The 25234-nt window shown below is 43.9% G+C and overlaps 2 protein-coding genes across 6 annotated transcripts; both read right to left on the bottom strand.

Annotated features, from left to right (window-relative positions):
• Nucleotides 1–1289: 1289 nt before the first annotated feature.
• On the bottom strand, nucleotides 1290–4252 carry LOC108056776 (Hormone receptor 4). Its single transcript, XM_017140754.3, has 2 exons — nucleotides 3418–4252; nucleotides 1290–3342 (listed from the first exon to the last, which is right to left on the bottom strand). Exons 1-2 carry the CDS (start codon nucleotides 4250–4252, stop codon nucleotides 2639–2641), a joined length of 1539 nt encoding a protein of 512 aa, XP_016996243.3. The 3' UTR covers nucleotides 1290–2638.
• Nucleotides 4247–21205, bottom strand: Hr4 (Hormone receptor 4). Of its 5 annotated transcripts, none has more exons than XM_070218154.1 (7): nucleotides 17778–18229; nucleotides 15658–16094; nucleotides 9615–12417; nucleotides 6747–6895; nucleotides 5340–6677; nucleotides 5150–5271; nucleotides 4247–4336 (listed from the first exon to the last, which is right to left on the bottom strand). In XM_070218154.1, the coding sequence occupies exons 2-7, from the start codon at nucleotides 15899–15901 to the stop codon at nucleotides 4256–4258; spliced, it is 4737 nt and encodes a 1578-aa protein (XP_070074255.1). In that variant the 5' UTR covers nucleotides 15902–16094; nucleotides 17778–18229; the 3' UTR covers nucleotides 4247–4255. The 5 variants fall into 5 exon arrangements, with proteins under 5 accessions (XP_070074255.1, XP_070074256.1, XP_070074257.1 ...); XM_070218155.1 differs by having other exon boundaries at nucleotides 5150–5268; nucleotides 17778–18228; XM_070218156.1 differs by lacking the exons at nucleotides 15658–16094; nucleotides 17778–18229 and adding an exon at nucleotides 20556–21205.
• Between the last annotated feature and the right edge of the window lie 4029 nt (nucleotides 21206–25234).

The raw sequence follows: 25234 nt of genomic DNA, 5'->3' as shown, positions 1-25234 counted from the left end.
GGGCTACAACAGTTTTATCTACGGCAAGGCGTAGCTGGTTAGGTGATTAATCCGGGAGTGTGTAAGTCGTTAAAATTAGCTAACTAATGTTATATCTCGAGACGCCGCCAGATGGTTGGGTCGGGTTAGTCCCACTCTCTATTCTCATGTATTTACAAAGACACTTCTTCTGCTTTTCCTGCTGGAGCGGGAGCCATCCTCCATCTGACCCTAGCCTTAATAATCAAATGGGCGGGTTTGGGTTTTGGGGGCTACCGGATATCTATAAGGATGGATAGGAAGGATAGGAAGGAGGTTAAGGAAGGGTTGCTTTGATTGATTTGAATCTCGATTACAGTTACGTTTAAAGTCTAACACTTATTCGATAACACGCTGTGCAAAAATATTTTATTTTGACTCTTTCCCTCCAGATGCTGTTTCTTCCGCTTTTACTCTACAAAAAATGTTAATCCTTTTAGCCGTCCGTCTGTTGCCGTCTGTTGTGTTTCTCTTTTTTTTTTCTCCACATTCATATTCATATTCATATGATTATTATATGTCATCGCTTATATAAATCCACATATATATATGTACTTTAAATATTTGCTTGCTATTTGGTATTTCGTATTGGTTTTTGCATCGTTTTCTCGTAAAAAAACTCTCTACGGAAAAAAAATCGAAAATAACACTTTGAAGGCAATTTGATGTCAGACTCTTGCTTATTTCTCATCTTCTGTTCTTCGATTTTGATCGAAAAACATTGTTTTCGTGTTCTTCTTTTTTTTTGTTATTTAGCTTACTTTCTCTATTTCCGTTTTCGCCCCTTGTTCGAAAGAGCGCGAATCGGGAGGGTTTGAGTTACAGGACTGGGGATTCGAGGACCTTGTGATCGGGTTTCGCTACTCACAAGAGGTCCTCTTCGATTTCCTTTCAAGCCGATTTAAAAACCAATTTGCCATTTCCGGTGCATACATTTTCGGGCCTCTAAATGCAGGTGGCGCCACTGAGGAATTTCCAAGTAGAAAAACAGAAGCGCGTAAAATTCGTGTAGAAATTTAGCTTGAGGGCGAGTTTATATTCGATTCTATATTAGGTTTTTTCCAACAAAAAATATATATCCTGCTTAACTACGGATAGTGTTTAACAACTTAAAGTTTTTAGTCTGAAAACAAAAAATGGAAAACTCCCTTAACGTAACCTCAACAAATGAAAGGACTCCTCTCTGTTCTTTATACAAACCAATTGAAACTGAAAAGTTTTGGAGCACAAGATGGCGGAGGGGGGGATAAAAATAAATGAAAAACATAAAGCATATTCAAGAATTACATTTATTCAAAAATGTTGTTAAAAAAAATGTATACAGACAGCAAAAAAATCAACAAAATTAATACATTTACAAAATAAAACGTAGTACGACGATATCGATAACAATCCGGGCATCAATACCGCCATGGGCGATAGGCGTTTGGGGTTGCGACGACAACACGATTACGATATACAATTGCGCAATCGGGCTTACACAAAAAAAAAAAATCCTTTCGTTTCTTTCATTTCTTATCTTTGTTTTTTTCATTTTCTTATCTCTGTTTCTTGTATGTACTATGCGTAATTTATGTGTAGTATGTGATTATGCGTTCTTAACTTAGGTATAGTGTGTGTGTGTGTGGGGGGGGGGTTGGGGTTTTGGGGCTTTTGGGTTCGATAATTAACAGTATCTAACAGTATAATTCTGCAATAGTTGCGAGCGAAGTTCTCTTAATGGTTGATGTGTGATTCCGATCTGGCAGTCCAGTTTCCGTTTCCGTTTCCTATTCCGCTCACCCCACCACCCCCTTTCTCATTGACAAATTGCTCTACTCCTCTGCCCCGAAAAACGGATGTACACTAAGCTAGCTACTTGGACTCTACTATTTATACTTTATGTGGTTGAATCTCCCGCCCTGCTTCGCTCTCCTCCTCCTCGTTACTCTATATAGATTTTTAGATCTTTAGTTAAAAAAAAAAAAATAGATAACTGACATATGCACGCATCCTAAATGCTTGCTATAGCTGTAAGTGGCATTGTGGCTACGTAAACATTACATACTCATTACATACTCGTTACATACTCGCTACGTACTCGCTACGTACTCGCTACATACTCATAATCCTACTCGTTTAACACTCTCTCTCTGTTAATCGCTCCTTCTCCATTCAGCGAGAACACAAAAGAATTACATGGTTAAAATGTTTCAACTTTGCACATATATGCGTATCCTTCCTTAGTAATGATTGTGTGTGAGTTTGTGTGTGTGTTTGGGGGTGAGGATCAAATATGGTGTTTATATGTTATGTGTTTATGTGTTATGTGTGTGTGGGATATAGTACAGGGATCCAACAATTAGACAAACTAAAATACACGATAGATCAATTAGGCTCTACATTATGCATGTAGCAATAGTAAATAGTAAATAGTAATAATAGTAATAATCGATAAGCCATAACTAATGAATAGTTAATAGGTAATGATATCCAGACATACTCATATCGTAATCGTAATCATAATCGTAATCATAATCGTAAATCGTAAATTGTAAATCGTAAATTGTAAATCGTAAGTGGTAATCATAGTGTGGTAATCATAATAAAACATGCTCTACGTGTACGATTCTAAAATAATTCAGTCATCAGGTAACATTGTTTTGAACACAACTACAGTAACAGAAGCTGAGGTGGTGGCTGTGGGCGTGGGCGTGGGCGTTGGGGGCGTGGCTGTCGGTCGCTGGTGTCGCGCTATTCTGGCAGTGGGCGTGGCAGTGGCTGAGGCGGAGGCGGAGGCGAAGGCAGAGGCAGATTCTCTGGCAGTGTTGTTTATATTATTGTTGTTATTCATATTGTTATAGTTATTGTTGAAGTTGAAGTTGTTGTTGCTGATTTTGTGTGTTGTTCTGGTTGTTGTTTTGGTTTTGGTTGTTCTTTTTGTTTTTCTGTTGATTTCTGTATTCAATTGTTGTGGTTGTGGCAGTGGTTGTTGCTGTTGTTGTGGTGCTAATGTTGCTTGTGATTGTGTCGTCGTCGTCGTCATCATCACTCCTGTTGCCGGCGTCGTCGACACGGCAGTCCATTGTTGTTGCTGCTGCTGCTGCTGCTGCTGCATTGCTAATGAAATCGTTGATGTTGCTGATGGTGATGGTGATTTTGATGGCGATAATGATAATGTTGCTGCTTGTGGGGGCATGGCTAGCAGCTGTGGCAGCAACTCCTCGTCGGTCTGGGTTTCCATGTTGACCGTGTTGCTGTTGTTGCTGTTGTTGCTGCTGCTGTTGCTGCTGCCGGTCGCCTGCAATCGGCCGCAACAGTTGCCGTTGAGCAGACGCGCTGTTGCTGTTGTTGCGAGGGTAACACAAGGGGTACACAAACGTTATCGCAAACACAGGGCTCACAAGTCTTTCTGCTTACCATTCGCCACTTGGCCCACTTGACTGGGGACCAGTTGCTGGCGATTGTTGCTGTTGCTGCTGCGTCCAAGTGTTGCTGTTGCTGTTGCCATGCCCACTGATGCTGCTGCTGCTGCTGCTGCTGCTGCTGCTGCTGCTCCTGCTCCCAATCCTTTGGTGGCAGTGCTGCTGCCAAAGTTGATTATCCTTCTGGGCAGTTTCTGTTGCTGTTGCTGCTGCAACGCCAGCAATTGCTGCTGCTGCTGCTGGCGTGCAGTGGCTATCTCACTTAGACTGGCCAAGGTCACCGCTGTTTTCAGCACATGCGCAGGCGTGGGCGATGTAGTTGCTGCTGTTGATGTTGCTGCTGTTGTTGCTGCTGTTGATGTTGCTGCTGCTGGCATCGAACGCTGTGACATTAAGGCCGTGTGTAGTATTGATGTATATTGTTGCTGCTGATGCTGTTGTGGTTGCTGTTGTTGTTGTTGATGCTCAAGTCTTTTGCTCTCTTCTAAACTGTTGCTGCTGCTGTTGTTGCTGCTGCTGCTGTGGGAGGATCGGGCTATCTGCTCGGCAGCCGCCGTCAAGGTGGCCAAAGTGGCCGCCGCTCCACTGAGCAGCGAAGTCTTTAAAATGGACGTGGATCGGGATGGCTCCTCCTGTTGCTCCTCCTCTGGCTGCTCCTCCTCCTCTGGCTGCTCCTGTGCCTGCCCAATCTCGATCTTAATCTTGGGCAGATCGCGCAGCAACTGTTGCTGCTGCTGCTGCTGCTGCCTCAGCCGCCGGCGCTCCTGCAGCGGAGAAACCGGAGAACCCGGAGAACCCGGAGGATCTGGCAGCAGGCCGTGCTCAAGCATCTGCTACCTTATGCTCGCCGAGTTGAGCACGAAGGGCACATAGAACATCTTGCTCTCGAGCAGCAGACTGGCGGCAGCCTGGATCTAAAAGGTGGGTTAAGGAATGGGGAGAGTTTTAGGGGTGAAGGGTGATCCTCTACACTGGTCGGCATAATTATTTTGACAAATTTTTAAGTTAAATCTTCTCATATTTTGAATTTATAAAAGAAACATTTTGGCACCAAAAATGTTTTGATGCAAAGTTTTTCCCCAATCAAAATTAATAATAACTGAACAAAAAAGAAAAAATTCAAAATATTTTTAAAAATGAAAATTTTAGCCGCTTTTTCCAACTTTTCATACAACATTTTACTGAGATCGTTCCATTCAAAAAATCATAAAAAATACAAGGAAAAATATTTTGAAATATTTTTTTTTGCAGTTATAATCAATTTTGATTGGGGAAAAAGTTTGCATCAAAACATTTTTGACTTTCACAAAATTTGCTCACTTTTCAAAGGGGTCTTAATGGGTTAAGAACACTTTTGTGTCATTTAAACGGAATTGAAGTGCTCTTTCTATCAGGGACCGTAATTATTCATTATTTGAGATTTTTATTTTAAAAGGCTTACTGAGGTTTTTACAAGTTTTAATCAACAATTTAACTGGTTTTTATGCACTTTATAGACATGAACAAATAATAGTTAATTTGCTTTCCATATTTGTTGAAATACATATACTTTGTGGACAAGAGTAAAAGGAACGTTAATTTTGACGTTTAAAACAAAATATCACAGTAGTCTTTTTAAAATAAAAATCTCAAATAATGATTATTTACGGTCCCTGGTGAGTACAGCTAACATTCAAATCTGTCAAAATAATTATGCCGTGTGCACTAGTGTAGATCCAAGAACCTACCTCTGGTATGTGGGAGAGCAGCTCGCTGAGCCTCGCCTGCGGATTCTGCGGCGAGGAGTTCTGCAGGTAGGAGCGCAGCACCTGGACATACCGCTCCTGGATGCTCTCCAGTTCCACTTCTGCTGGATTGTAAAGATATATAATATAATATATATAAAGTATAGATTGTATAGAGCGGCAAACCACGTACCTTTGTTCAGCAGTATGTAGACCTTCAGGCAAACGTACTCCTCCATCTTGAGCTTAATGCGCCGGAACATGATCGTGATCTGGGTCATCTTATCCACCATATGGCCAACGTCCAGCTTCAGCTGCTCCATGGCAATCGGTTGACCCATCAGCGTGGTCAGGCAGGTCTGCAGGGTGCTCAGATGCGAGTTCACCTCGCTCACGAACTCCGGATCGTCCTTGTGCAGCGGCTGGGCGGCGGGCGAGGCATTGGGCGTTCCCGGTGGCGAGGTAACCAGCGTCGAGGGCGTCGAGGCTGGTGAACTGTGCCTGCTGCTGCCGCTGTCGCCGCTCCGCCGCTTGCCATGCAACGCCTGATAGGCGGCCGTCGTCAGGATGAGTATCTCATGCCACTTGTCCGTCAGCAACTTGGTGTGTATCTCCACGGGGATCTCCAGATAGAAGGGCAGCTTCTTGGTCCACGACACCAGCTTGTGCACAATCGAGTCGCCGATGTTGCACAGCTTCTCGCTGATCTCCGACTTGTCCTCGAGGAACTCGCTGAAGTGCGGCAGCGTGGCGATGTCCTCCATGGCATCGCAGTCGATCAGCGTTTGGATCATGGCCACGGCGTGCTCGTAGGAGATCTGCCGGTCCTTCGAGGAGCTCACCGCCGAGTCGAGGCGGTGGCGCAGATGCACAATCTCGCTGGGATTGGTCAGCGCCGTTTTCAGTATCGTTCCGTTTACGAGATGCGGCGGCAGTTGTGCCCCAGATACTCCACCTGGTTGCTGTTGCTGGTGGTGATTCTGTTGCTGCTGCTGCTGCTGGTGCGGCGAGCTGAGCGAGAGATGCGGCGACGACTGTTGCTGCTGCTGCGCCGGACTGTGCATGGGCGGTGCCTGGAGAAGCTCCGGTTTGAGCACCGGTCCCAGGAACATGGGCTTCATGTCCATCAGCTTGGCCTGCTGCTGCTGTTGCTGTTGCTGCTGCTGCTGTTGGTGCTGCGCAGCTGCGGCCACCGCGGCGGCCAGTTGCTGCTGTTGCGGCGACAACAGGTGGTGCGGCGACAGCTGCGGGTGGTGCTGCTGCTGCGGGTGGTGCGACTGGTGACCCACCTGGTGGTGGTGATGGTGCAGCGGCGAGTGCAGCTGCTGGTGCTGCTGATGTTGCTGCTGCTGCTGGTGTTGCTGCTGCTGGTGTTGCTGCTGCGCCGCCGCCTGTTGCTGCTGCTGCTGCTGCTGGGCGGCCTGCTGCTGCTGCTTCTGGTTGGTCTTCTTGTGCTTCTTGTACTTCACCTTGTACAAATTGTAGACGGCGCCGCTGTTGCGACCGCCCGGCATGCGATCCTCGCGAACGGCTAAAGGGAGAGAAGGAATCCTGGTTAGGAGGGGCTGATCTACGACAAGTCCCTAGTAAGACCACTCACCTTGCAGCACCATGCCCTGCTCGATGCACTTCTTAAATCGACAATACTGACAACGGTTGCGCTGTGCTTTGGTTATCTCGCAGGTGCCGTCCGCCACGCAGGTGTAGACGCGTCGGTTCTGCACCGTCCGCTTGAAGAAGCCCTTGCACCTGGTGGATGGGATAGGATAGGATAGGGATAGAAGATTAGAAACTGCGAAGCATTGTCAAGTGTCTAAGTGTCTAATCTGAACTTATCAACATTTACTTTTACTTCTCTTCAATTTAAATAATTTACTATATTTTTTTTAACTCCCTTTTACCTATGGCTTTTTAAAATCCCAACTTTAAATTATTCATAATCCATAATATTCGAAACCTATTTGCTCCATTTTTTGAAATTTTTGTTTATTTTTTAATTTATTATTTTTTTTTTTATTTATTTTTTTATTATTTTATTTTTTTATCTCCTTGTTACCTATGGCACTTTTATAATCCTAACTTTAAATCATGCATAATCCATTATATTCGAAACCTATTTGTTCCACTTATTTATTTTAATTATTTTTTATATTTATACCCTTGCAGAGGGTATTATGATTTCAGTCAGAAGTTTGCAACGCAGTGAAGGAGACGTTTCCGACCCCATAAAGTATATATATTCTTGATCAGCATCACAAGACGAGTCGATCTAGCCATGTCCGTCTGTCCGTCTGTCCGTCTGTCTGTCTGTCCGTCTGTCCGTCTGTCCGTCTGTCCGTCTGTCTGTTTCTACGCAAACTAGTCTCTCAGTTTTTGAGCTATCGGGACGAAACTTTCGCAAAAGTCTTCTTTCTATTGCAGGTAGTATATATGTCGGAGCCGACCGGATCGGACAACTATATCTTATAGCTCCCATAGGAAGGATCGGAAGAAAAAAACTTTAAAAAATTCTAGCTTCGGTGTTTTTTGAAATATTACCTTCTACTTTTGGGGATGTTATTTTTTAAATATTTCTGAATTTCGAATTAATTATTTAAAAAATCGGACTACTATATCATATAGCTGCCATAGGAACGATCGGAAAATTAATGGAAAAGTAATAGGAAATAAATTCTAGCTTCTTTGATTTTTATTGTATTATCTTCTACTCTAGGATATGACTCTTTTTAAATATTTCCGAATTTCAATTTTAATTTGATCAAAATCGGACGACTATATCATATAGCTGCCATAGGAACGATCGGAAAATAAATGAGAAATATTAGAAAATTAACATTTTTGCGATTTGTTAATTAATAGGAATGATCTGCAAGGGTATATAAGCTTCGGCTGGCCGAAGCTAGCTTCCTTTCTTGTTTTTTATTTATTTCTTATTTAATATATTTTTTTTTAATCTCCCTGTTATCTATGGCACTTTTATAATCCTAACTTTAAGCTACGCATAATCCATAATATTCTAAACCTATTTTCTCCATTTTTTTTATTTTTTTTTATTTTTGTTTTTTATAGAAATCCCAGCATGAAGAAATGGCCTTAGTTCTTAGTTATGTTATTTTAAAAATATCGCTAAATAACACTGTGCAGCATTTTTAGTGCTTTTTAAATTTACCTCGATGGATGCTATATTTTTGGATTCGTTACGAATTCCCAAGTTAAACTGCGTTTTCAAAAAAGTTCCCCGACGCAAGGATTCTAAGCAAAAGGACCTCAAAGTTCGAAAAATGCTGAAATTGGCCAACTTTGCGGAGCTCTCAGAGGCAAATGGATGCATGGTTTGATTCGATGTTAAAGTTTTTTAAAAGATACACCCTTTATCTTTTAAACCCCATACTTAAAAAATTTTTAAGATTTTTTTTAAGGCAGAAACAAATTCTAGAAAACATAGTCAAAAAACATAAAAGTATACAGCAGCGGTCAAAATGGTAGTAGTGTTGCCGCCCTGTGTATTTAAAAGTTTGTTGTTGTAATTGATCTTTTCCTCGTAATATTGTATTGATTATAATTTTACTATTAGACTAATTGGATAAGCAAAAATTACAACATCAAACTTTTAAAAACACAAGGCGGCAACACTGCTACTATTTTGACCGCAGCTGTATGTTTTTCAGTTTTTTGACTATGATTTTTGGAATTTATTTCTGCCTTAAAAAAAATCCTAAAATTATTTTATGTATGGGGTTTAAAAGATAAAGGGTGTATCTTTTAAAAAACTTTAACTTCGAACCAAGCCATGCATCCATTTGCCTCTGAGAGCTCCGCAAAGTTGGTCAAATTCAGCATTTTTCGAACTTTGAGGTCCTTTTGCTAAGAATCCTTGCGTCGGGGAACTCTTTGGAAAACGCAGTTTAACTTGGGAATTCGTAACGAATCCAAAAAAATAGCATTCATCGAGGTTAATTTTTGATGCTGCATAGTGTAATTAATTAAGGTTCTAGAGATTATTTCATTTTTAAAGGAAAATAAATGTATTTCTCGTGCTAACAATAATTCTATATATATTTTTCTTTTTTTTATGTTTTTTTAAAAGTGAATTTAATCAAGGGAATTGAATTATGAATAAATTGTAAGCGAACGTTTACTAATATTTAGACAGCTAATTATACAATTATTTTTTATTTATATTTAAAATTATTATTACTTTTACTACACACAACAAAAAACCCATATCACTTTTACATGAAATACTATTTTCGACCAAGTCAAATTTACCTGGCCACATATCAAATTAAAATTGATCTTAGATGTCAAATCGATCTAATGTAGTAATTATCTATATAATTATGTACTTTAAGTTGGTGACCCGTTAAAAAAAACAAATAAATTTGTATAATTTAAAAGCCTAAGTTTTACTTCGGCTAAAGTATTAAAATATATTAAAAATCCCATATTAATGATCCTAGAAACTCACCCCTCGCACGTGATGATGCCGTAGTGCAGCCCAGTGGCCTTGTCCTCGCAGATCATGCAGACGAGCGGCTGTTCGTCCTCGTCGGTTGGCTCGTGCGGCGCCTCCAGGCCTCCGCCCCTTCCGCCCAGTCCTCCGCCCACTCCGCCGCCCAGTCCGCCGCCCGAGTTGCTGCTGCCCCACTGCTGCTGCTGGGCACTCAGATTGAGGGCCTGCAGTTGACCGGGCGGCAGTTGCGAGTAGTCGCCCGCCCACAGGCGTTCCATGTTGAGGGCATGCGGCGTGCGGAAGGGATGCGGCCTGGCCCGCATGTCCTGGATGCGCGTCTGTCCCAGGGAGAGCAGCAGCTGGGCGGCCTCCTCGTTGTTCTGCGGCGTCACCGAGGACGAGGGCGTCAGGGGTCCGCCCACCGAGCCGCCGCCGGAGGAGGAGGGCGTCAGGGAGCCGGCGGAGGGCGAGGAGAGGCAGTGTTGCTGCTGCTGCTGCTGTTGCGGCTGGTGGTGCGGCGACTGTTGCTGCTGTTGCTGCTGGGGATGCTGCTGCTGTTGCTGCTGTCCCCCCACCGACTGACCCACCGTTGGCGGCGGTGGCTCGTAGCCCCAGACCATGGTCCGCACCCCGCAGCTCTCGCCCATGATGACGGTGGGCGTGCCGCGGGGCGGCGTCTGCGAGGGCGTCTGCGGCGACAGCTGCGACGAGGAGGAGGAGGAGGAGGGATGCGGCGAGGGGCATTGCACGGATGAGCCCCCTCCTCCTCCGCCGCCACTCAAACCGCCTCCTCCGTTGCCACCTCCACCCACCGGTCGCAAATTGCCCAGCGGTCCGCCAATCACCTCCGGCTTGACCCCGTTGATCCGCGCATTGCTGAAGCAGACCATCCGCTGGGCGGCCACTGCCGCCGCTGCTGCCGCCGCTGCTCCGCCGGCGGACTGCATCAGATGCGGCAGCCCGGCGGCCACCTGCTGGTGCACCTCGCTCTTCACCCGAAACAGAATGGCCGCATCCCGGTTGCTGTTCCTCAGCGCCAACGAGGCGGGATGCATGAGGGCCAGCGCCTGTGGTTGCTGCTGCTGCTGGTGGTGTTGCTGCTGGTGTAGGTGTTGCTGCTGCTGCTGGTGTAGGTGTTGCTGCTGCTGTTGCTGTTGCAGGTGCGGCGATTGCTGCTGGTGATGGGGCGATAAGTGCCGCTGGCCCACATTCGGTTCCTTCTTCACGCGCACCAAGGAGTGCGGCGAGTGTTGCTGCTGCTGCTGCTGTTGCTGCTGTTGCTGTTGCTGCTGTTGCTGTTGCTGCTGGGGATGCGACGCCTGCTGCTGCTGCTGCTGGCCGAGCAGGTGGTGCAGGTGGAGGGCCTGCTGCTGGGTGAGATGCTGCATCGACTGGCTGAGCAAATGCTCCGTGGGCGGGCTGCTCTTGCGCAAAGTCAGTGGCTGGGTGAGTTGCTGGTGGAGATGGTGCGTCTGGACGATGGTGGCTCCCATGGCGCCCTGTCCGTGTCCCAGCTGAGTGGGCGGCGAACCGCTGGCCGAGATCCTGCTGCTCAGATGCTGCTGCGAGGAGCTGATGTCCCGCTCTCTATCTCGTTCCCTTTCCCTTTCTCTCTCCCTTTCCCTCTCCCTTTCCCTTTCCCTTAGAGTGCTGGATGTGGAGGAGGGCGAGGCGGGTGGCGGTGGCTCCGATTTGATCCTCGAGGGCGTCACTAGAACCGTCACATGTCCCGCCGCCTTGCTCTCCTGCTCCCGCTGCTGGTGGAAGGCCATCATCTTGCTGGAGACGCTGAGCAGACGCTCCTCTTTAACGGAGCGTATCACACTCATTCCCGCCTCGCTCAGCTTGGCGCTGCTTCCGGTGGCTCCTCCTCCATTTCCTGCTCCTCCTCCGGATGACATCACCCCATTCGTGGGCGTCGTCGTGGTCGAGGGCTTCTCCTCCAGCGAATCGGGCGAGGCGCGACTGCTGCCCCCGCTTCCGTTGCCATTGTTTTGGTGTTCATTGATTGCAGATCCTCCAGTTGCTGATCCTCCTGATCCTCCTGTTGCTCCTCCCGATCCCGATTCGTTTGTGGGCGTTTCTGGACTCGATCTCGCCGGCTCTGCGGGCGGCGGTGACATCACCGTGGAGGCGGCTGCCGCCGAAATCGCGCTGCTCGAGGAGTGGATCTCCGTGTGGAGCTCCTGCTTGATGCTGCCTCCGCTTTTATTGCTACTGCTGCTGCTGCTGGCTGGACAGGTGGCCGTGGTGGAGGAGGTGGCTCCTGCGGTGGTGGAGGTGCTGCTGCTGCTGGAGGAGTTGGTCGACGATGACGAGGAGGAGGAGGATAGCGAGGACGATAGCGAGGAGGGGGTCGAGGAGCTGGCCGCCGCCGCCGTCGTCGTCGAGGAGGTGGAGACGCAGGGTCCCGCCACCGAGGCCGTCACCACTGTCGTCCCGGCTACCGATCCTCCACCGGATCCCTCGGCCACTGCCGCCACCACCGCTGCCAGCGAAACGGTGACCGCCGCCGTCGCCGAAGAGGCCGAAGTCAGTGGCAAGGGCAGGGGCAGGGGCAGCGACATGGGCAGCGGCAGGGGCAGGTTCAGGGACACACCCCCCACCCCCACCGACGATGCCCCTGGGCCCAATCCGCCGTCGCAGAGCTTCGGCGACATGGGCGCCAGCAGATCCGGCGACGAGGTGGACGTGTCCGCTATGGACTCGCCGTCACTGCTGCATCGCGAATCGATTTTCCGCCGTTTGAGTTTGAGGTCTTGAAAAAGGCTCATTTTATCGAGCTCGCTGTACGGGCCACGGCTCAGTGTCATAATTCCTGCGGAAGAAAGGGGCGAGAGGAGAGGGGAGAAGATCCCAGGGATCAGGTTAAGTTATTGGCCAACAGGTGCGAGATTAACTAAGTAACTAAGTAACTAAAAGTCCGGTTTAAATATCCCAATATATATTTTAAATATTAAATCTTCTGTACACTGATATAAAGAAAAGCTGCAAATCCATATTTGGATCCATATTTCCATTGTTACGGTCAAAACACGAATTATATTTTCGTGAAAAATGGGGGTTTGGATTTTTGGTAAAAATTTGAGTTTTTTCTTTTTGTTTTTTTGCTGTAACTTGGCCAAAAATGGTCCTACACCAAAAATACATACTGCTTTGAACAGATAACAAAATAATAAAAAAATACATGACACTTTCCGGGTGATCTTAAAAAAATAAAATTTTCGCAAATTATCAATTTTTTTATAAGGGGGTACACCATGATTTTTTGCGAAAAATGGCAAAAAAAATAAAATGTCCAGGTTTGAATGCCAATCGATTGGAATTTTCATAACGAGTTCAGAAAGGTATGACAATCCATATTTGGATCATTATTACCATTGTTTCGACCGAAAAATGGTAAACAAATTCCAGTTGGGAACGAACTTATCTCCATACTACATTTTTTTAGTGTAGCAGTAAATTTTTGCCAATAAATAGTTTTTAAGTACGACTGTTTTCCCCAAAGAGACGGAGTGGCTTGTAAAGTCAAAAATCAGATAGATAATAAGATGAACAATAAATTCCTACATCTTGAGAAATTCTCAGACGCCGCATGGGTGGATACTACGTATGCATAAATACATAAGTTCGCATAAATTTGTTGCGGAAGTTTCTTTTCTTTCCGAATTTTGTTTTTGCCTTTGCATTGATTCGCTGATGGAATATAAACAAATAACCGATCAATTTGCATTTACTTCCCCACTGAGCAACAGCGGCTAAATGGTAAGAAACCAAAAAAAAAAAATAAACGGAAAGAAGCGAATAACTGGTTAAAGCGAGCAAAAAGCCAAAGATTTGGTCGAAAACGAAGCCGAGATGTGAGGAATTCGGTTAATTACATGAGCTCGATCGATCAGCACTCTCAGATCTGAGGGGTATGATAAATGATATATGGTCGCTTCCCCCAAAAGCAGAACTCTTTCACCGAAATGGGTCAAAGCTTCTTCTTTGCTCGCTACTCTTTTCTTTGCCTTTTGCAGATGTTGCTGTTGGGTATTGATGTTGCTGCTGTCGGCTAAAGTTGCTTTGCGATCAACAGATTACAATGCAATAAGTACATGTTGCAAGGCGTTTTTGGTACACAGAAAAAAATATGATCGTAATTTGTAAAAATCGGTAAATATCTTAGACGGTGAAATCAAATTAAAAAGAATTTTTTTTGCCTAACTATTAACTATTTGCGCTTTAATGCGCTCTAAAAAAGTATGCTACAAAATTGTTCAGTGCATCCTGGATCCTCCATCTATTTTTAAAAGATTAAAAACATTATATAAAAATGAGTTCTCGACTTGTTACATTTAAACTATTGTAAATGTTTCACCAAGTTGTTGGTTTTTTTATTCGCCATAGTATATTTTATATTTTATTGATTTTTTTATAATACGGACATATCTTCATTCTAAGTTTAATCTTAATATTAGTAATAGTGAAAAAACATTTTGAAAACATGAATAATTTCTCTCAGTTTAGTTGCGATAGTTGAACTTTCGATTGCCCATTCTATTCTATATCTCCCTGTCCCTCTCCCACCTCCTCTCCCTCCGTCCCTTTCGCTATCTCCCTCTCTATCTGACCGATTCGGTCACTTGGTGCGTTGGCCCAGCAACGACTTTTCCATCTCTCATTTCGATTCCCATTCCCATGCCCCTCCGATCATACCCATTCCCATTCCCATTCCCAACTCCCCATTTTTTCTCTATCTATCCAATGGCGATCTCTTTACGCACTCACACGCACACACTGAAGCCGAGAGATAAACTATATAGCGGCAAAAGTTCTCTCGTCGGCGGGCGACTCGTACGAGTGTACGACTCATTCGACTCACTCGGCAGCAGCGACGACAATGTCGTTTGTGTGTGTATTTTTAAAATTTGACCTATTTTCATTATCAAGCGCAAGATTATTCTAAACAATAAAACCATGCGTGCCTCTCTGCGTCTATATCTTTTGGCCTCTGTGTGCGTGGGGGCGTGTGTGTGTGTGTGGGCGCGTGGAGCCGACTTTTCTACACGCAACTGTATACATACTAGAGTTCAGATACAGATATATAAAGGTGGAGGCATGATGTACCTGTTCTGTTCGCAGATCCCAGATCAACAGAGTCAAAAGGAGACTGCATTCGAGGCAAACAAAAACAAGCCAGAATTTACGATAGTTTCAACCAGATTCGCATCTAATCTTAACTCTGGGCTAACTAAATAGCGATTAAGTCATGATCGAAGTGGGGATATGTAGTAGAAAAATAAAGCGAGTGAGAGAAAGTTTCGGAAAGAGTTCTTGACTTGATGGAAAGCTGCAAGTGTGTGCGTGTAAATTTTGATCTGGAATCAACTGGAATTCCAGAGAGCTGCTAATAAGGATAGCCTAAATACAACATTTGTTAAATACCCGATTTTAAAATTTATTGATAGACTTTTATGACCCCTCATAGAAGATAATATAATTCTGGTACCAAGAGTAGACTTAAAAAGAAGAATCATTGGAATCCAATAAGCTATCAATGCAATTGCTTGAAAAGCTTATCTAAAGCTTTAACATTTGATTAACCTTCAATAATCTTAAGATTTCGAATAAAACAAATACTTAATGAGTATGTAAACTGAGAAATTATTTTAAATTGATACAGAGATTAATTTAAAATCCGAAAGCCCCAAGTAGTTAAAAAAGAAAAATGATCTGAAGATAAGCCATTGAAAGTGGTGAGATAAGCAGTTGTAAGTACTATAGTATCTATATCTAAGATTTGTATTATTCGTAACTATTTTATTAGGTGGTTAGATAGATAGATTCAGTATTAATCGATTATGGTGATTTTGGGAAGTGGGGAAAGCGGTTGTCGCAAGGATAATTTGGAGGTCTTAAGAACTAGGGGTTGGAAACTCCCCGATTCTTAGACTTCCAAAGATATCCTTTCGAGCGGATGGGTCTCACAATTGGATGTGTGTGTGTGTTAGTGTTTTTTTTTTGTTTTGATTATAATTTAAATTTTGATTTTGGGATATAGTCACAAATTTACCTATGGATGTCATAATTTCGTTTTTTCTTGTCTTTGCCGATTGTTCAAATTTTGATAAAAACAAAAAATTCTCTTGTTTGCCGATCGTTGTTTTTGCTTTTGCTGTTGCTGTCGTTGCTTTTCTTGCCTTGCTTTTGTGTGTGTTTGCCTGTGGTTTCTTTGTTTTTGCTTTTTCATTTGATTTGGCTTTGGATTTAGTATGTTTTTGGATTTTTGGTATTATTGTGACTCGTTCGGGAAGCATCTAGACTGCTTTTTTTGGTTCTGCTGCAGAGCAGAGTGGCAGTGGCAGCATGCATTCCAGTGGGTTTGTAGGGTTGGTTTTTTTGTTTGTGTTTTTTTTTAGGGGTGGGGGTTCTGTTTTGTTCTGTCTTTTTTCGTTTTTTCAATAGTCTTGGCCAATTGTTGGTTGCACTTTTACGTTTGACTGGAATTTTCTGGAGGGGAAGGGGTAGTAAATCATAAGTAAGGGGTGTGATAAGGGGTGGGTGGTATACCAAGAGGGTAGCAGGGGGTGAGGGGGTGGTGCCTGGTGGTTTCGGTTTCGGTTTGGTGTTCTTACGCATTTATGATTAAGTATGATTTTTGGGGGATATATAGAGTATATATATATAGATGGATGCAATACTAACGGCAAATGGGCGGCATACGAGACTTTTTCTTATAATAGTTATTGTAATTGTTGTAATGGTTATTGTTGTTGATGTTGTTGTTGTTGTTGGTATTGTTATTATTATTGCTGATGGTATTATTGTTGTTGTTGCAGTTGCTGTTGTTGTTGTGCGAATTGCACTTGTTGCACTTGCTGGGATTGCAAGGTGTTGCTGCTGTTGCTGCTGCTGTTGCAGTTGCAGTTGCTCCTCCAATTGCTCCCTCTGCTGCTGCTCCTCCTTTATCAGCTTCTTCTTCTCCTGCTGTTGCCTTCACATGATTGTCATTATCCTGCAGCGATGGCTCCTCCTTGACCTGCCTCAAGTCCGCCGAGGATGAGGATGCAACATCGCCGCTCGTTGTTTCGCCCTTATCATCGCCGCCGCCGCCGCCGCCATGATGATGATGATAGTGATGATGGTGGTGGTGGTAAATGTGATGATGGCGATCATTATTGTTGTTGGCAAATGGTTCTTGTTCATTGCTATTTCCGCTTTGCAAACCGGAATCGCAGGCGCCAATCTCGATGTTGTCGCTATTCGCACTGTTGTTGCTGTTGCGAGTGCTATTGTTGTTGTTGCTACTGAGGTTGCTGTTACCATTATTGTGCGGTTGCAGTTGCAGTTGCAGGCTGCCATTGCTGTTGCACTTCTTCAGCAGCGTCTTGTTCAACGGCGTCTTGATAATGGTCAGCTTATTGGCCACCACATCCTTGACCTGGTCATTGTGATCCTTCTGATCCTGCTGATCCTGCTCCTCCTGGCTGATCCGTCGGCAGCCATGATTATTGCCATTAATTCCGCTACCATTTTGGGTATTCGAAATCGATTCCGGCGATGTTGCAGATGCACTTGCCACCGCTTCCGTGCTCGTTGCCGCCTCAATTTCCGCAGCTGGCGATGCAGCAACAACAACAACACTGCTGGCCTTTGGCTGCTCCAGGATCAGCGGCTGCTGGGCATTCATTTGGGCGGCAAATCGGGGCTAATCTCCTCTAGGTGGGCAGATACAGACGGATAAACGAGTGATGATGGTTGGCCATCTTTGTGGCTGGCTGGCAAACACCGATATCGATACAGATTCTCATCAAGCACATTTCATCGAACAATTAGAAAACACACTTTCGATCACAACAACCATTTGTCATTTCTTTTTTCGTGGACTTCTTCTTCTAACACTATGATTATGATTTCGATTTCGATTGCGATGTTTAGAAAAAGAAGTCTGCGTCCATTGCCAAAAAAGTTAGGTCACTCGAACAAAAAAAATGCACATAAACATAATGAATCGATTGATGTTGCTCCTGCTTTTCTGATCCTCGAAATGAGATTGAGATTGAGATTGAGAAATGAGACTGTGTGTGGGTGGGTGGGTGTAATGGGTGTAGCATGTAGCATGTGTGTGTGTGTCAGGGGTCTTTATTTTTAGATCTTGGGTCTTGGTCTTGGGTCAAAACTAAGGGCACATACCACTCTTGGCTTTCGATTCTTGCCTATACTTTACATAAACACATGTATAATGTATGCTGTTTTTGTTTTGTTTTTTGAGTACCACTAACAACTTGAAGAAACTTAAAAAAAAGGGTTTTTGGCGCGTGCCTAACCGATACAGGCGATTCCACCGATTCAGACGATTCAACCGATTCAGACGATTCAACCGATTCAACCGATTCAACCGATACCGCCGCACTCTAGCCACTATCCATTTGGCAACTGAAACCAAACTAAAGTTCGAGCCAAGTTTCCGCGTCTGAGCGACGGCTGCTGCCGTGTTTGTTGTTGCTGTTGTTTAATTTCAGTGCCTTTGGTTTTGTTTTATTTTCTGTTTGTTTCTTTTTTCTGTTTTCTGTTTTTTTTTTTGTTGCTTGTTTCGGGGAGATGTTGCTCCGCGGCCAACGTGCGTACATGCGAACGAAATAAAGTGAAATGAAAGGAGTAAGCGAGCGAAAGAAAGCAGCAGCCACGAAACGCTGCTGCTGTTGCTGCCGGCGTCGCTGTCGGCGCAGGCGTGGACTCCCCCCTCCCCTCTCTCTACGCTTCTAATGCTCCACAGCTCCACCGCTCTTGCTCTCTCTCTCTCTCTCTCGCTCTGTCTATCGCGATCGGGGCATTAGCAGCGTCGACGTCGGCAGCGAACGAAAATGAAAACCAATAGACAAAACGTACAAAAAAAAGCACACACTCACACACATACTAACACACTCACCAGCGAGCAGCGACGTCATAGTTATGCTTTGGCTGCGACGTCGACGTCGGCAGAGCCACTAGGCTCGTTTTTTGTTGTCCACCTCTCTTTCTTTCTCACTCTCCCCCACTCACTTGCACCCCTTTCACCCCCCAACTACCACCCACCAGCTGGAGTTCATTGCAATTGCAATTGCAACTGCAACTAAATTCTAGCTGCAACTAAACTTCACTCTCTCCTTCTCCCTCTCTCCCCTTCGCCTTGCTAGCTCCATCTCTGTCGCTCCCTTATCTAAGCACTGCATATGCATTCAAATTAGAATTCACAGTTGCATATGTTGTCGGTGTGTTTGTGTTTGCGTGTGGGTGTATTGGTGTGGACGTTGACCGGCGAGCTTAGGGGAGGGTTAGCAGGGGGAGGGGTAGGCTGGGGGCATTAGTGAAAAGCTTTCTCCCTCCCCCTACCACCCCTCAAAAAAGCTCCCAAACTTTCAACTCCCATTTTGTGAAGAGGCGGGGCTGCCACCCTTCTTCTCTTTTCTTTTCTTCCTTGCTTTTGAAGCAAAACTGTGCCATTGCACTTCCCACCAAAGGGGGAGGGGAGGGGGTGGGGTGGCGGTCTGTGGGGCAGGAGTCCAGAGAGAGGGGTTGCTGAGCAAAAGCTCTTTCCCAGCAGACACTTTCCTGAGTAACTGTAGCAACATCAGTCGTTGCAGTTGCAGCATAGATTGTTGCTTCCTGCTCGCTCCCTCTCCCTCTCTCTCTCTGTCTATCTATTTCTCGCCATCTCTCTCTGACAATGGAGTTCTACGATCGGCGGCAGAAGAAGACGGAGAGAGGGTGTGAAAATGTGTGTGGAAAGGTAAAAGTTAATTTGAATTAGAGCAACGACAACGACAGCAACTCAACAATGGACAATGACAAGCGATTGCGCAACGTCGAGAGCAAAAAGCACAGCAGCAACACAGCAAAGCAGGGGAAAAGCAAAGCAGCAACATGAGAAGTAATAGCAACATGCTGATCAATTGCTTCAAAAAACCGGACAAGGAAGTACAGGTTAAACGGACAAAGGATTAACGGACAAATCTATTGAAGGGAAAAGGAATAAAAAACCCAGAGTACGGACAAGAGTTTCCCTAAAGCAACTACTATGTTACGGACAAGAGTTTCGCGGACAAACGGACAACTACATAATTAATTGAGCGGACAAACGGACAAAAGTTTGGCGGACAAAACGCCAGACGGAGCTTAACTTCGAAACCAGAAGCAATGTCATGAATTGCGAAATGGCCAAAAAGAAATGCGGCTTTGCTCTTCACTCCGCTGTGCCATTCGCATTGCATTTGCACCCACACATACAGCAGCATTTCTCTAATGCCCTTTCCATACGTTCGTTGACCATTGTCTGAAAGCACTTTCGATTTCAACCGCTGCCAGCGGCAGTAAGGCAGCAAAGCAGCTAGGCAACAACAACACACAATAATTGTTTGGCGCACATTTCATTTCCTTATTGCTCACTGACATTTTGCCTCGCACTCACACTACTGCGCACTCAGACAACGTAAATGGCTTACGACTTTATAATGAGCAAAGGCAGCGGCAAAAGCAGCAGCAACAAATGTGTTAAGACCTGAAGTTGCTGCTGCAAGTTGCAATGCCAGGAAGCCTTTGGCCAACGGCTTATGGCACCCGTCTCTTTCTCTTTCTTCTCTTTCTCTTTCTTTTCGCGCTCTGCTAAAGTGAAAGTTTATTGTTGTTGCTGCCGCCGCCGCTGCTGCTGCTGCTGCTGCTGCTGGGTTCTTGATTCATGGATCGCGGCGGCGAGAGAGAGACGGCATGCGGAAATGCAATGCTGCAACTTGCAATTTGCAGAGTGACTCGCTTTGGCTCTCTTCTCGCCGATCTCTCTCCCGAAAGAGACGGCAAGCGATCGCTAGAGATCGACAGATATAGAGAGAGAGAGAGAGAGCGGTTACTCTCCCTGCTTATTGGCTTAAAATGAGATTTATACTTTTTTGCAACAAAAAAACAAAAAACAAACAACAAAAGTAGGAAAACACTCACCGGACCACAAAGCCGGGCCAGGCATAGCTGGTTGTTGTTGTTTGCGTGACGTCTTGGGGGCTCCTGTTTTTTTTTTCGGTGTTTTTTTTTTGTTGTCAACTTTTTTTGTTCACCCCCGGTGTTGAACTCTTTTTTTTTTTTCAATTTCCCCCCACTGCGGGTGGTAATTGCAAGTGCAACATTGTTTCGTTTTCAACACTCAAGTCTAGAACTCACTCCAAAAAAATATTTAGATCTATTGTACTGCAGTTTTTCTCGATTTTCGATTTGGGATTTTCTTTGCGCGCCTTAAGAGCTACGAACCACGAATCACGAATCGAACTGAAGTCGAAGCTGCTGGGCCAAAACTGAAGCCAAAACAAAGCCCGTACCGCTGCCCGCGTCGCCGTCGCCGTTGGCAGCGCTGCACTTGCTCCCCTCTCCCCTCTCACCTTGCTCTTTTTTTTCTTTCTTATTTTATTTATTTAATTTTTTGACTTGGCTTTGACTTTTCTTTGATTATTGCAATTTGTTTCTTTTTTTTTTACTCTTGTTGCGTGATTAATTGGGGATTTTTTGCTAGATTTTTTGTTTGATTTTTTTTTTGGCTTGGTTGTTTGGTTTCGTAGTGCGAATATTACTCATACGCAGTGTGTGCGCTTTGGCTGGCTGACGGATATAACGGAAATGTGCAACTGGCAGCCACCAAAACAGCCGCGTAGCAAAATTGTCAAGCAGACCCAGAGAACTGAGAATCGAGAACTGGGACCCTGAGAACAGCGGAGAGCTTAAAAGAGAGCCACTGCTCAAGAAACAGAAACCCAACTAACACACTAATCGAAACTGAAACAGAAACTGCAACAGAAATCGAAAACAAGAGCCCACGAGCTCTGCAAAAACGGCAGCAACATCGGCAGCATATAGATTGTTATGTGGGTTTTCCTGGCTGCCTTTAAAAGCTTACTGTCTCGGCACTCGGAAAAACAATGGGGCCTAATCTTTGGGAAATTTTATGGTAATATAAAACAAGCCTTTGGGATAGAATACTTAATTTTATTAAAATAATAGTAAAATATTAAAAAGAATTCGATTTTTTTAATTTTCCGAATATTCTGTTTCTATTTTTAAAGTAAAAGTAAAGTACATAAAAGGTATTTCATAATTTTAAGCTACATTTGGTTTAATGTTGCAACACTTTGTTGCTCATGTTGCTCCTGTCTTGCGATGTTGCTGCCGTTTTTACGAGTGTTGCTGCTGCTTCGGCTGCTCTTGGCCCACGAATGGCATCTAACACTTGTGCATCAAGTGCACATGGCTCAGAGCTTTGCTCTCTCCGTCTCTCTCTCGCTACCCCTCTCTTTTGCTCTCGCTGAGAGTTTCTCTCCGTGTCGCTGAAACGCTTGCATCATAGGCTCTTCACAATCCGCACTGCACAATTTTTGCAGTTCGCAGTTGCTTAATCAAAAGAAAAAAAAAAACAAAAAAAAAAAATAAACGCCACCCCCTCTTTCACACCCCGAAAAAAGCACACCCCCTTTTGCAGACGCCTGGTGCCTGCATGGCATCTAGAGTCAACCAACTTTAGAAGGTCATGTGGACTTAGCGCAGCCGAATATCCTTGGCTGATATTGGAAATGCATATAGCATATAGCATATATAGCGTATAGCATATAGCGTATAGCTTATATGCACACTCGTTCGTTTGTTTATTTGTTTGGCATTCGTGGATTGCGTGCACTTTCTATGCAGTTTATTTACAGGAATCGACTTGGGCCAATTGTCCAGGTTTATTATGTGGGGAGGGGTTTTAAGGGGTTTTCAGGGGGTTTTCAGTGCACCTTGTTAGCATCGTCATGGATACCATGTAAGTAGATGCCAGGGAATAAACGAGAAGCTGTTCGCTGCAGGAGGAATGAAACTCATAATACATACATTGCCTTCCATCTTCCTGCAATATCCTGGCTATCCTGTCTAATTGCGTACATTTGTGCCCTGCCAATTAGCCAGGAATTTTACGTATTAGTTTCAGTTCACTACAAACAGAGATTATTATAAAGTCCCAAAGTCCTTTGATTAATTAGAACTCTGTATCAATTACATTTACCAGGCAATTCTATTTTTGTGTACTGGTTACTGGAATATTCTGCTATATTTTTTCATAATTTCTAACCACTTCCTTGTGCGCCATTTTTACCATTTATGGGCTTTACTAACCAGTAAACCAACTATGAGTATCTACAAGTGTGCGCCTATATCGAGCTATATGGAGTGCCGTACTCTAATTGCCAGTCATGAGGTTCAACAACTTTCACACAAAAATCCTTGAACGCCATTTGCATAAAAACCCCAACTGCAAGCTGAGCAACAACAAAAATAATAATAATAATAACAAGAATAACAACGGAGGCGCGAAGCAAACAACGAGATTACGTATACGCCACCATTGCAACAGACGAGGGAGATGGAAATAGAGAGAGAGGGAGAGGACGAGGACTTGGGCAGCAACAAAAGTTTATAGTTTTGTTTTCTGCTTTTTTTTGTGAACTGAAAAACGAACTATTGAGGGCAAAGTTAATGGCACTTGATTATTTACCTGTACCCGTGCACGTTCTTCATTCTTGTATTTATTTTTTTCTACTTATTTTAGAAGAATTTCTAGAATTATTTATGAATAGTTATATTCTATTATTTTATTTTATTAGAATTTCTTAGATTTCGCTATTTATTTCTCACTTTTCCATATGATTAGTTTACTCGATTTATTTGTTCTGATTTAATTGAGCAAACATATATTGTGGCAACGAATGTCAAGTGAACACAGAGTTCATGAGAAGCCAAGCGCAGAACGGGACGGGGGATGGGGGATGGAAAGAGAGGGCTGCACCGCGATAGACAGAGAGGGGGCTAGTGAGAAAAGTCTGTCTGGAAAAGTGCAAAATGCTGACAATATTTTCGCTGTTGTTTGTTTGCTTCTGTTTTACTCGCATAATGTTTCTGGGTCACACGTACATACATATATCTCTATATGCGCTCGTATGCAAATAAATACATATCTAGTTATACATTCGGTGCCCTACAGAGAACTCGAGACTCGAAAAAGACGCATCGAATTCACCTGTTGGCGGCCCACAAAATCCCGTATAATCGTCGTACTTCCTGCATTTTGGCCATAAATCAAAGCCATCTATGGGGCACATAAATCAAGCTGCTCCTTTGCAAATGCACTCACCTTATAAAACGAAAGTCCAACGCTGCAAAAGAAATGCCTGCGTCATTCCCTCTAAGAACTGTAATTGGAAATAAAATAGGTAATTAGTATTAAAAATATATCCTAATAGATAAAATAAAGAATCAGTAATAATTTTTAGATTATCATTAATATTTTAGGTATCTCACGTAAGATTATAATGAGTAATAAGTATAAAATCTTAGCTATATTAAAGGGTTTTTCAGTACATCTCAAGATATGTTCCATAGATTGTTCTAGTTCCGATTCTGTTTCTGTTTCGAGACGATAGTCTTGCATAAGGCAGATATTCTATATAGTCTTTCGGGCAAACTGGGTGAGCGTTTGTCGGTCAAGTGAAGTGTGTTCTATATGGCAGCACGGGCAGCACAGCGATACCCATTATCTCGGATTTCCCCCCAAAAAAAAAGGGGGTGTGGGGTGTATCAAATTACCCCTCCCCCAGTAGCCCCCTTTTTCCCAAACCGCTTTTCAAATTCTCATTTCGCTTTAGATTTTCTTATTCTTCTTCTTGGGTATTTATTTTATTTTACTGTTTTTTCTTCTTCTTCGTTCTTTCGGTTTTGTTTTTTAGGTCAATTTTGACAGTAAGTGACAGGCGGCGCAACAACAACTGCAGTTGTTGGCCGGGGATCGATTTGAGGCGGTCACAATTTGACTGAGCATCGATGATTTTCCACTCCCCCGCATTGGTTTTTCCCACTCTTCCTCTTCCACGCCCCTTGAACCTCCACGGATTTGATGGACGACGGGCGCTGGGCCAAGAACTTGAAAATCTGTGTGGGCTGTGCTTTTGGATGAATCTATGTGCTCCACATTTGAATATTTCTAGATTTTAAGGGAGAACTGCCCTCTTTAAGAAGGGAAATGAAAAAGTAATTTAACCGGGTGCTAAAAATTATATTACCCAGTTACAAACAAACTTAACTCCTTTGTAAATGGAGTTCCTTTTCAAAGAACACAATTAATATAATCGATATGCATTTTTTTTAAGAAGGAAAATGAATAATATTTTATCGGTTATAGGTTAAAACTAAAGATAATAAATAAAGATAATAATTAAACTTCTTTGTAACTGTAACAATTAAATGAGATAATAGTTTACCTCTCCTAAAAAACACAATTAAAATAATCAATATGATTATTTTGCTAGTTCTGATAGTCATCACTATGGACGGCAGTCCATGTAGTGACGAAGCGCACCAGGAGAGTGTGCGAAGGCGACTACTATATATACACGAAGAAATGAAAATCTGCTGTGATAGTCAGATCGTAATGAGTAATACACCAATCGAAAGGTATTGCAAAAACTTAAAGGATTGCATACCAAGACTTTAAGAAAATCAATTGGATTGGGAGAGAGAGCGGTGAAAGTGAAAAAGTAAAAATTTAGAAATTTGGAGCTGTTGGGGCCGGTGGGGATAAGTGCCCCCTCGCAATGATTTACTTGTAT

This window comes from Drosophila takahashii, chromosome X (assembly GCF_030179915.1).
Source record: "Drosophila takahashii strain IR98-3 E-12201 chromosome X, DtakHiC1v2, whole genome shotgun sequence".
In the NCBI taxonomy this organism is placed as follows: domain Eukaryota; kingdom Metazoa; phylum Arthropoda; class Insecta; order Diptera; family Drosophilidae; genus Drosophila; species Drosophila takahashii.
Note: the sequence above shows the minus strand (reverse complement) of the source record. Positions and strands in the feature narration are given on the sequence as shown.

What these genes read in the sequence shown, in the direction of transcription:
- Hr4 (XM_070218157.1), bottom strand. Translation starts at nt 17,274, where the DNA reads ATGAATGCCCAGCAGCCGCTGATCCTGGAGCAGCCAAAGGCCAGCAGT. An exon ending in TCGTATGCCGCCCATTTGCC is followed by an intron (nt 12,418 to 16,289) that starts GTTAGTATTGCA and finishes TTTCTTCCGCAG; the next exon opens with GAATTATGACACTGAGCCGT. An exon ending in GGCATCATCACGTGCGAGGG is followed by an intron (nt 6,896 to 9,614) that starts GTGAGTTTCTAG and finishes CCCATCCACCAG; the next exon opens with GTGCAAGGGCTTCTTCAAGC.
- LOC108056776 (XM_017140754.3), bottom strand. Translation starts at nt 4,252, where the DNA reads ATGCTTGAGCACGGCCTGCTGCCAGATCCTCCGGGTTCTCCGGGTTCT. An exon ending in AGTGGGCCAAGTGGCGAATG is followed by an intron (nt 3,343 to 3,417) that starts GTAAGCAGAAAG and finishes TCGCAACAACAG; the next exon opens with CAACAGCGCGTCTGCTCAAC.